The sequence below is a fragment of the Sapajus apella genome, unplaced genomic scaffold (genome assembly GCF_009761245.1).
Source record: "Sapajus apella isolate SASKATOON/1434 unplaced genomic scaffold, GSC_monkey_1.0 scaffold89, whole genome shotgun sequence".
Classification (NCBI taxonomy): Eukaryota; Metazoa; Chordata; class Mammalia; order Primates; family Cebidae; genus Sapajus; species Sapajus apella.
The window spans coordinates 2,707,670-2,719,606 of NW_022437029.1; the positions used below are offsets into that span (position 1 = coordinate 2,707,670).

The 11,937-nt window shown below is 41.8% G+C and overlaps 1 protein-coding gene across 1 annotated transcript; it reads right to left on the reverse strand.

The window, feature by feature from the left end:
- Positions 1-605: 605 nt before the first annotated feature.
- LYG1 (lysozyme g1) lies at positions 606-11,513 on the reverse strand. Its single transcript, XM_032255437.1, has 5 exons — positions 11,434-11,513; positions 8,340-8,444; positions 7,034-7,218; positions 1,067-1,199; positions 606-878 (listed from the first exon to the last, which is right to left on the reverse strand). Exons 1-5 carry the CDS (start codon positions 11,474-11,476, stop codon positions 760-762), a joined length of 585 nt encoding a protein of 194 aa, XP_032111328.1. The 5' UTR covers positions 11,477-11,513; the 3' UTR covers positions 606-759.
- Positions 11,514-11,937: the final 424 nt, after the last annotated feature.

Genomic DNA, 11,937 nt, shown 5'->3' on the forward strand with positions numbered 1-11,937 from the left:
TCTCTTGGTGACTTAAGTGCTCCCAAACAAGGGAATCATTTAGCTGAGTTAGAGATAGTTTGGGTGGAAAAATTAGGGAGCTTGGATGTAGGAGAAGGTTCAGTGGTCCAGGAAAGGAGAGGAGACAATAACTCATGACAGGGAAACAATTCTGGAGTTAAGAGGATCCTAGAAAGTTAGCAAGTGACTTTCCTGAAGCCATTTCATGTAGATGGGGCTGGCTGCCATTTTACCCTTTTTCTCATCAAAATTTTTCAATTAAAATTTGAAACACTAATTTTTATCAAAGAAGTCAATGATAGGGTTGCCAGATAAAATACACAAAGCCCAGATAATTTTGAATTTCAAATAAACAGTGAATAATTTGTTAGTATAAATGTGTTCCAAATATTGCGTGGGGCTTATGCTAAAAAATTATTTCTCATTTACCTGGAATTCAAATTTAAACTGGGCTTCCTGCATTTTTATTTGCTAAATCTGGCCACACTAGTCAGCGAAAAATAAAATTCACTTCACAGAAACCCACAGTACAGCTAACGTCCATGAGAATACGTTTAAAGAAACACGGTCCTTGATCCACACAGACACACACTACATATCATAAATGAAGGTCATAATTCTCTTTTAATGTGATTGATGTTATTTTAATGACTTTTACGTCAAACTCAGATTCCCAGTTACAGGCACCCTTGGCTAGTTTTATCTGTGTAATATTCAAGGCTGCATATGTGATCATGATCTTGGGTTTCATCTGAGGTGTTAGAAGCCATGTCTCTTGAGGTACTTGGCTCGTGCAAGGACATCATTGCAGAAGTCACAGCTCAGGTCCTGGCTGCTTCGGACATAGCCAGCACCCCCACTGTAGGCACAGAGTCCACCTGAAATGCATGAGATAGGTTAATGCTGACCTAGGGTACTCGGCAGTTAACTCTGATTCTCTATCAGGAGGCAACTGGGGTTTGTCTATAGGGAGGCAACTGGGGTTTGGGGGAACCTGGTGCAATGTATTACGTTTGTCCCTATTAATTCTGTGCTTGAGACAACTGACTGACAGTGTTACACATACCTCTCAGGTACTGGTCAGGGGTCCAGGTTGGAAACCTCCTCTGGATTTCTTTGATTCTTGTAGTCAGAACCTCAGTCATCCGAGAAACCTGAGACTCACTAATCCAGGATGTGGGAGCATGAGAGCCAGGGTCCTAGAGGGAGGGAGGCAGAGAAGAAGCCAGGTAAGCCGAGTGGGAGGATGATCCAGCTTCTTGGGCTCAGTGGCCCTTGTTCAGAACTTTCCCTCCTCTTGTTCTTTCACCTTTGATGGAACCAATGCCACCTTCAATCTCCCTGTGAGGTAGGTTAGATAGGGTGGTCATAGCCTCCCTATGGGGAATAAACTTGCCAGATAGATGGAGAGAACAAATCTCTGACCATGCACAAACGACATTCAGGACTCATGGTTAGAATATCCTAGAGTGCCAGGAAAGGTTGCTCGTGCCTATACTCCTAGCACTTTGGGAGGCTGAGGCAGGTGTATCACTTAAGCTCAGGAGTTCGAGACCAGCATCAGCAACACAGGGAAACTTCATCTCTACAAAAAATACAAAAATTAGTGGTGTGTGCCTGTAGTCCCAGCTACTGGGGAGGCTGAGGTGGAAGGGCCTAAGAGGATTGACTGAGCCTGGGAGGCAGAGGTTGCAGTAAGCCATGATTGCACCACTGCATTCCAGCCTGGGTGACAGAGTGAGACCCTGTCTCAAGAAAAAGAAAATTCTGCAGCAAGGAGGACAAAGAGCAGAAGGGAAAATTCCCAAATCGGTGCAAGAACAGAAACCCACGATTAATGTCCTTGGGCTGACCTATGCTCATTATAAGAGTGAAAAAAAGAAAAGTACACACCTGGGTGGAGAATTAAAATGCTGAGACACGTGATGTATGTGCTAGCATGCATAGCAATAGCACATGTGCATCCAGGAGACCCCAAAACATGCTTAACAGCAACATGCGTTCCCTCTTTCTTATGATTAATCATAAAAGCTTTCCATGAAGGGATTTTCCCAAAGTCACCTGAGGTTGCCTCAACCTCCACCCAGCTACCAAAGCGTACTTTTGCTTTGCAATAAACTTCTTCACCTATATTTACTTTGGACTTGCTCTCAAATTATTTTGTGTGGCAAAGTCTAGAACTTGAAGTGGCCCTCCAACAACACCTGGAGATTAAATAGTAAAGCTATTTGTACCTGTTAGGATAGCTATTGTCAAAAATGCAAAAGACTGGTGCTATAATTTGAATGTTTGTCCCCTGTGAAATCCATGTTGAAATTTAATCCCCCATGTGGCAGTACTGAGAGGTGGGGCCTTTAAGAGATGATTAGATGAATCCATTCATAGACTGATGGATTAGTGGATTAATGGTTATCACAGGAGTGGGGCTGGTGGCTTTATAAGAAGAGGAAGAGAGACAGCCAGCACATTCAGCCTCTCACCATGTGATGCCCCGAGCCGCCTTGGGACTCTGCAGAGAGTCCCCACCAGCCAGAAGGCTCTACCTGATGTGTCCCCTTGACCTTGGGGTTCACAGCCTCCAAAACTGTAAGAAATAAATTTTATTTTTCATAAATTACCCAGATTTAGGTATTCTGAATAAGCAACAGAAAACAGACTAAGACAACGGGGGTTGGTGAGGATGCAGAGAAACTGGAATCATTGTACATTGTTGATGGCAATGCGAAATGGTGCAGCTACCATGGAAAACAGTATTGTGGTTTCTCAAAAAATAAAATTAGAACTACTATATGGGCCAAGCGCAGTGGCTCCCACCTGTAATCCCAGCACTTTGGGAGACCAAGGTGGGTAGATTACCTGAGGTCAGGAGTTCGAGACCTGCCTGGCCTCTTGGCTATTGGGAATAGCTTTGCAATGAATGTGGGAGCTCAGTATCTCTTAGATCTCCTGATTCCAATTCTTTTGGATGAATACCCAGTAAGAGGATTTCATCTGTCAGGTATATTTAGGTTGTTTCTACCTCTTGGCTATTGGGAATAGCTTTGCAATGAATGTGGGAGTGTAGATATCTCTTAGAGATCTTGATTCCAAATCTTTTGGATGAATACCCAGAAACAGGATTTCTAAATCATATGGTAGTTGTGTGTGTGTGTGTGTGTGTGTGTGTGTGTGTATGTATTTTAAATTTCCATATGATCAGAGATATTTTTAAAATTATCTTCTAGCATAATTGTATTATTGTGGAATCTAAAATTTTTGAGGATTTCTTTAATAGATGATATATGATCAACTTTTGTAAAATGTTCCTCATGTGCATGAGACAATTGTATATATCCTAATGGATACATAAATAATTATATCCCCCACCTTCTCTCTCTCTTTTTCCTTCTCTCTCTCCCTCTCACCCCCAATTAACAATCAAGCTTGTTAATTCTGTTCTTGTTATGTGATAGCCTAACAGACTCCATCTTAGATGTAAGCCTGACAAACTCCATCTTAGCCTCTCCCTCCCCACCATTTCTCCATGTGCACAGCTGGGTCACACTGTACCCAGTAACTTGTAACCATTGTAACTACATCCTGCTTAGCAAGTCTACCTGCTATTGTGAGTAACCTACCCCACTTGGTGACTGATTGTATGGAAAGTCCCCCCTGCTACCCTACTTTGTAACCAACAATCCTGGGAACCTCCTGCCTCCTAGTTACCAGCTTCCTTAACTAGCTTGCTTGTTCTGCTTCTGTAATTCTGCTTTGCCACCGCCCTTCTCTAAGCAAGGCATAAAAAGGAATCAAGCCCCTTCTGCCAAGAGAGTTTGAGCGTGAGCTGACTCTCCGTCACCGGCAATAAAGGACTCTCAACTGGAACTCAGAGTGTGGCACTTCCCGTCAAACTCACTCGCATATAACAGCTACATGTGTCAATTGTTTTACTGATTTTTGATCTATATCTTTGCTGGTTTGTTTATTGTATAACCGGTAAATAATCAAGAGGGATGTGTTGCTATTTTCCACTGTGATAACACGTTTATTATTATAATAATTTTTGCTGCATGTATTTTGAGGCTATTTTACTGGTGTCTATTTGTTTTAAATTGCTGTACTTCCTTGATAAATTCAGTCTTTTTATTATGTCATGATTCTCTCTATCCCAAATATTTTTGTTCTAAAGTGTATTTTATTTAATATATCATAGTTATCAACATTATTTTGACTATTGTATTCCTGATAGGTCTTCTTTTTACCATAGTTTTACTTCAAACTTTTGTGTATTCAAATGCGCTGTTTCTCACATAAACCATTTAAATCTAGGCTTTTAATCTAATTCATACATCTGTGTCTTTAAACCAGAAAGTTTCTTCTATTTATATTAATTGTGATTATTAATGTCTTGTAATTGCTACCATCATCTTAATTTCTTATTTCAATGTGTCCCTCTTTTTCTACCTTCCTTTTTGCTCCTGTCTTTATTGTTATTATTATTATTAGACAGAGTCTCACTCTCTCACCCAGATTGGAGGACAGTGGCATGATTTCAGCTCACTGAAACCTCCACCTTCCAGGCTCAGGTGATTCTCCTGCCTCAGCCTCCTGAGTAGCTCGGATTACATGTGCCCACCACTACTACCTTGCTAATTTTTGTATTTTTAGTGAAGACAGGATTTCACCTTGTTGGCCAGGCTGGTCCCGAACTCCTGACCTCAAATGATCCACCTTCCTCAGCCTCCCAAAATGCTGGGATTAAAGAGATGAGCCACCCTGTCCAGCCTATTTTGTAATTGAAACTATGTCTCACCCTAAATAAGGCAAGGACTCTCTGATTCCTTGTCTCCCCATCATGTTGACCAAACCTGAACTCTGGGTTTTACTTAAAATGTGGTCCAGGGACCAGCAACATCAGCAACAACTGGGAACTTATTTATTAGGCTTGCAGAACTTTGGGCCCCATTTCAGACCTTACCAAGTCAGAATTCTCACGTAAACAAGAGCCCCAGTGTTCATATGCACAATAAGCTTCAAGAGTCACTAAATTACACTTAAAAAAAAAAATCTGTGGCTGGGTAAAGTGGCTCACTCCTATAATCCCAGTACTTTGGGAGGCTGAGGCAGGCAGACCACTTGAGTCCAGGAGTTCAAGACCAGCTTGCACAAGAAACCTCATCTCTACAAAAAATACAAAAATTAGCCAGGCATGATGGCACATGCCTGCAGTCCCAGCAATTCAGGAGGCTGAGGCAGGAGGATCACATAAGCCCAGGAGGCAGAGGTTGCAGTGAGCTGAGATGGTGCCACTGCCTTCCAGCCTGGGTGATGAAGCCAGATCCTGTCTCAAAAAAAAAAAAATCTGTTAAGATGATCGATATCATGCTAAGTGTTCTTACCAAAGAAAAAAGGTAGTAAACTTACAAGGTTTGGGCTAAGAAAGGGATGAGCAGATATTAATTCATTCACCAGTTAATGACTGAGTTAGTGTAGGTAGCAGTGATGCCCTCCTTCAATGCTGCCAGTGCAAACCCTCCAAATAGGCCAGAAAGGTTTTTCTGTCCGAACTTGTAATTTTTTTTCCAGATGGTCTGAATGTCCAAAGGGACTTCTAACCCTTCTTACATACCTTTGATTACCACTTCCATGTAGGTTTCATCATATTTGAAATGTCCAAATCTAGGGAATTCTCTTTTTTGTGTGTGTGTGAGATGGAGTCTCTCTCTGTTGCCCAGGCTGGAGTGCAGTGGCATGATCTCAGCTCACTGCAACCTCCACCTTGAAGGTTCAAGTGATCCTCCCACCTCAGCCTCCTGAGTAGCTGGGATTACAGGGATGCACCACCACATCCAGCTAATTTTTGAATTTTAGTAGAGATCGGGTTTCACCATGTTGGCCAGGCTAGTCTTGAACTCCTGACCTCAAGTAATCTGCTCTCCTTAACCTCCTAAAGTGCTGGGATTACAGGCATGAGCCACTGCACCTGGCCCAAATCTAGGAAATTTCTTATTTCATCTTCAAAGGAGATAGACTCATTCTTTCCTCAAAAATCAGATTTTACAAAGGAGACAGAACAGCGCAGCAGAAATGATGCCAGCCCTAACATCACAAGATACTGTTCTCAGTCCCAGTTCTGCATCTTGCAGCTGCTATGTGACTTTGTCACAACAACTCCTTCCTTGTGATTCTGTTTCCTCACTTGTCAAGGATGGATTACATGTCTCTCATCCCATCTAATCAGATTATTGGATGGGTTTCCAAATCCAAGTAAAATAAAGTATTAAGTATTTGAAAGTACTTTAAAAGTAGGCAAATTTAAAGAGATCATTGAGCAATAAATTTTTCTAAAATCTTAAAAAATGACTGCAATAATCACAGGTTTCTCAACAACAACCACAAAAGCAGTGTGAGATCAATGGAAAAAATTGAGCCTCATTCTCCCCCTTGCCATCACTAATTCCCTGGTGCAGAGTTAATTCAACAGTGGATTAGTGACCAGTTCCCCAGAACTCTCTGACAAATGATACCAGGGAGAATTCATGCAAAAATAAAACTCGATCTTCAGAACTAAGAATTGTACAGAAAAAAAGATAAAGGAAAATAAATTTAATATTTTTTGAGAATCCAACAGATATCAGGTACTTTTTTGCATTATTTCATGGAATCATCATAATTACGCTGTAAGACTGATATTTTATAGGTGGGGAAACTAAGACCCAGTGAGATTAAGCAACTTATTCAAGGTCACATGGCTACAAAATAACTGAGGAAAGATTTAATTTGTGGTCTTTCTCTTGGACCACTTACTGAAAATCCAGAATAGGGTAGCCCAGATAATATTCTGTAAACACAGCATTATTTATGTGAAAAGAAATTGTGGCTCAACATGAAACAGAAATGTTGCTGCTCATATCTCTCAGGAAGAACTGTGACTGTCACAGCTCTAGAGAGCTTCATTCACTCTACGATCTATGAAGCTTTGCCATCAACCGAAAAATGAAGCAGTTGTGCCACATAGCAGAATGGCCACATGTGTCAACAGATGGAGAGTTACCTGCACCACACTAGTCCTATCATCCACGTTGACCAGAATGTTGTCACCGGGAGACTTCCTGGACAAGACACCGGCGATCACAGCAGGATCCATGCAGTACTTTTGGCTAATGGTTTGCATCATGGGCTGATATTTCAGGAGGTATGGCATGTCTATTTCAGCCAGCCTTTCAGAAGCACGAACTCCTAAAGCAAACACGAAAGGAAGGCTGCAGCTTGGTGTAACTTATGCTGCAACGGGAGCTCAAAGGGGAAAGAAAGAACTCTCCAAGGATCTGGGTAGTGGTCAAAGACTGAGAATCCCAGATTTTGGTCTTAAATATTTAGTAGTGGCCACTCCCTGACCTGAGGTTAGGACTCTCCTGTGAGCTTGAGTCAGCATCCCTTGAGCTAGGGTCCCCTGTGGCTGTCAGTGCCCCTCGCTGGGCTCTCAGGGGTTGCTCTGGCCCACCAGGAGAATTCCATGGGCGTAGGAACCATTGGTCCCATTCTAAGCACCCCAATGAGCTAAAATGTGCCTGCCCATCAGCTGCAACATGACATGAAGGAGAAATTCTGCCAAACCCTTCGATAAGTCTTTAGATAGTGTTCCTCAGCAAGTTTGTTCACAATTGCCCAGTTTTGCACTCCTAAACGCCACCAAGAAATCATGCAAGTTTAAACCTTTCTGAAATAATAAGAATGCTGGGCAAAAGGAAAGCCAATATTAATCTACCTGGCTAGCCTTTCCTTCCAGGTGCTTTTATGGTTTAAAAAGCACTCTCAGCCAGGCACAATGGCTCATGCCTGTAATCTCAGCACTTTGGGAGGCCAAAGAGGGAGGATCACCTGAGGTCAGGAGTTTGAGATCAGCCTGACCACCATGGTGAAATCCCATCTCTACTAAAAATACAAAATCAGCCAGGCGTGGTGGCACATGCCTGTAATCCCAGCTACTTGGGATGCTGAGGCAGAAGAATCACTTGAACCCAGGAGGAAGAGGTTGCAGTGACCTGAGATTGCACCACTGCACTCCAGCCTGGGCAACAAGAGAGAAACTTGGTCTCAAAAAAAAAAAAAAATACAAACTGAAAAGCACACTTGTCTACATTGTGTCAATCAGAGCTCACAACAACACTGTAAATATTATATTGCTAGCCCCCTTTCTACAGATGCAGGGGACAGCTAAGTGACTTGTTCAAGAAGCAGAGCCAGGACTCTGACAAGGCTTTGGAACCCGAAACCTGGATCTCTTTCCAGCATGGTAAACAGTGAGAGCCAAGGGGATAGGTTGAGAGGGCAAGAGTGGACAAGGAGCTCATAACTACCACAGTAGTTCAAGCCATGACGTCTTCCAGTCCCACAAGATGCTCCAGGGGTGTCCAGGGTTTGAATGTTTCCATAGCATCCCCAGTTGCTGCTTTCAGACAAATCTACAATTCGAGAAAAGTTCAACCTAAGGCATGGAACTAGAATAGTTCTCATCATTCATGAATAATGAATCATGAATCATCCATGAATAAAATGACATTAATAAAAGTAATCATAATAAAGTCAATTACATCAACTTCACTCTGCAATTGAAACTCTTGAAATTTAAATGAGCAAGATGCCAATAAATTGTCACCAAACCTGCCTCCATACTAAATTCTCACCTGCTATCCTGTGGACATCAGTAACTATTGGAGCTACTGAAGCAGTTACACTCTGTAAAGCTGTGGTGCCCTTAGATGTTCTTAGGTGGTGTCTTGGAACACATCAGGGAGGATCTGTTCCCTGTAAAGTGGTCCTCATCTGACATCTTTTTTTTTTTTTTTTTGAGACGGTGTCTGGCTTTGTCACCCAGGCTGGAGTGCAGTGGCATGATCTCAACTCACTGCAACCTCTGCCTCCTGGGTTCAAGTGATTCTCCTGTCTCAGCCTCTGGAATAGCTGGGATTATAGGCACCTTCAACCATGCCCAGCTAATTTTTGTATTTTTAGTAAAGACAAGGTTTCACCAAGTTGGTCAGGTTGGTCTCGATCTCCTGACCCCAGGTGATACACACACCTTGGCCTCCCAAAAGTGCTGGGATTACAGGCGTGAGCCACCATGCAAGGCCTCATCTTACATCTTATAAGAACTTCAAGCACTTCGTCAAATACTCCTAACTTGTTGCTCTGATAAAATATTTATGTTTGCTCTGAAGAAACAAGTATAAAACCTGAATCTCTCTGTGGTATCAACCCAAGATCCAAAGTAAGGCATTGCTCATAAATGGGGATTTGAGGCTGGCTGCAATTTCTCTCAGGTACACTTCTAGATAAGAGCCTAAGGCTGCAGAAGATAGTGCAAGGAGAGAGGCATGGGACCAGTCTCCACATGGGCTCTTCCACTTTCCACTTCTTCACTTTTTCCTTTTCTCCTTTCCATCTCTCTCTACCGCTGTCATTCCAGTTGACACTGAAGAGGAGGAGTGGTTTCAGACACTCAGGATTTCACAAAGGCCACAGAAGAAGAGGATGTTTCTTCTCTTCACACCAGGAGGAGGGTGCACAAGTATTTATAACATATCTACAATTTACACAAGGTGGGTGCACAAGTATTTATAACACATCTACAATTCACACCAGAATTGGGGCACATGAGCCAGTACTAACATACCTACAGTAGGCAGGTATTGCTCCTTTTGAGAATTATCTCACCATTATAAGGCTGTACGAATGTCTCATTAGATTACTCTTATATTTATTTATGTATGTATTTATTTATTTTTAGACACGGTCTCACTGTCACCTAGGCTGGAGTGTAGTGGCATGATCATGACTTACCACAGCCTCAACCTCCAGGCTCAATCTATCCTCCCACCTCAGCCTCTCGAGTAGCTGGGACCACAGGCACAAGCCACCACGCCTGGCTAATTTTTTGAAGAGACGGGGTTTTGCCATGTTGCCCAGGCTGGTCTCAAAGTCCTGAACTCAAGTGATTTACCTGCCTGGACCTCCCAAAGTGCTGGGATTACAGGCATGAGCCACCACACCCAGCCAGATTACTCTTTTTGATTTATTTGATCCTTTGACTAAAGTATATTAGATTATTAAAACTTAATGATTTGCAGACCTTTGGAGCTGTATCTATTGCAGATAATAATATGTGTCCTGTATGTTTATATAAATGCATTTTAAGATTCTATTTTCTTACTAAAAGCTTTATGGGGTTGATAAATACTAGTCTTTTGGAGTAAACACTTCTGCTTCACAAACTTGTGATAAGTAACCTAAGAGAAAAGTGGAAATGAAAAGACCAGGTCTTTTATGAGTATACTAAAAATTAAACCAGCTGACATGTTTTTTATTTTTTAATCAGTACACTTTTATCTTTATGACTGGCAACAAATACCCTTAGTGTTGCAGTTGATTGTGTCACTCCTTGGTTCCTGCCTTGTGGACCTCTCCTTAGCCATATTCTATGATCCTCAAAGTTCCTTGTATTCCCAATGCTTAGCACCTTGTAGAAATTTTTAAATATTTGTTGAATGAATAGGTCAATAACTAAATGAATGACTATAAGACTTCATCTGAGAAATTTATTGAATTTAGAGTCAGGAAAATTAAGCTTCTCCTGAGGAACTTTGCTTCCTCCTTTTATTTATTAAAAAACAAGTGGGGCGGTTGTGGTGGATCACACCTGCAATCCTGGCACTTTGGGAGACTGAGGTGGGTGGATCATGAGGTCAGGAGTTTGAGACCAGCCTGGCCAACATGGTGAAACCCCATCTCTACTAAAAATACAAAAATTAGCCAGGAGTGGTGTCGGGTGCCTATAATCCCAGCTACTCAGGAGGCTGAGGCAGGAGATTGCTTGAAACTGGAAGATGGAGGTTGCAGTGAACTGAAATCACTACTGCACTCCAGCCTGGGCAAAAGAGCAAAACTCCATCTCAAAAAAAAAAAAAAGTAATTCCCATTTTTGCTCCAACTGCAAAGCTGACGTTTAATCACAGCAACTGTCAGCCTCAGTGGTCAGCTTAGTCACATCTACTTGGTTGCCTTGATTCTGGTTTTCTATTTGAATTAGTCTTATTCATTAGTCTTATTATGGCAACCACCTCAATTCTTCTATAGAAATATATGCTCTAGAAACAAATTCAATTTGGCATATTTTACAGTAGACAATGAGCAGCTACCAATGGTGTATATTTAAAGTCTGGCTTCAAGCAATGCTGTTTTAAGACCACCTTACATTCCAGAGAACCCCACTTTTCTGTGGGTCATTTAGGGAGAGACTGCTTGTTGGTGGCCATTCCTAACTTCAGGATTTATTGGATGGTTTAGGAAAAAAATAATGATTTTGTTGCATTTTCAAGTATCAGAAGTGCCATTATGTTCCTGTGCTCATCCTTCCCATCTCCAAAGTCATTTGGAAAAATCGGTCACACTCACCCACCAGGGCAAGGAGGCCCAGCAGCAGCCACAATACAGACATGATGACGATCTGGCTCTACGGCTCCTGAAACACTTCTAAAACAAAAATTAGCTTGAGGATGTAAAAATGTCAATCATCATCATAACAACATGTAATGTTTCTATGGAAGCAAATGTGAAAAAAACAAATTTCCCCGTATCTGACTTAAGAAAATGAATGATTTGAATCATAGTGAAAAAAAAGCAAAAGTCGGACAAGTAAGTGCTCCATTCTTCCTTTCAATTAACCTAAAAACGAGAAGACTCTTAGCCCGCAAGAACTCAACATAGAGTCAAGTTGCCAACTACTTTATCTCAAGAAGGCAAGACAATTTGAATCTCAACCACTGAGAAACATACTTACCTGGCTCCAGGCCCTGAAAAGCAAATTTTTGATGCCCATGCCTCATCTCAAGAGGCTCTTTATTATCTCCATTATCAAGAGGAGAATTTTGTATTAGTGATTTCTTGGAATTTAGGTCC

Bases quoted from the DNA above. Each gene is read 5' to 3' on its own strand.
- LYG1 (XM_032255437.1), bottom strand. From the start codon at position 11,476: ATGTCTGTATTGTGGCTGCTGCTGGGCCTCCTTGCCCTGGTGG. The intron at 8,445-11,433 runs GTGAGTGTGACC...CTCGAATTGTAG, and splicing joins GGGCCTCCTTGCCCTGGTGG to ATTTGTCTGAAAGCAGCAAC. The intron at 879-1,066 runs GTATGTGTAACA...CATGCATTTCAG, and splicing joins CCCTGACCAGTACCTGAGAG to GTGGACTCTGTGCCTACAGT.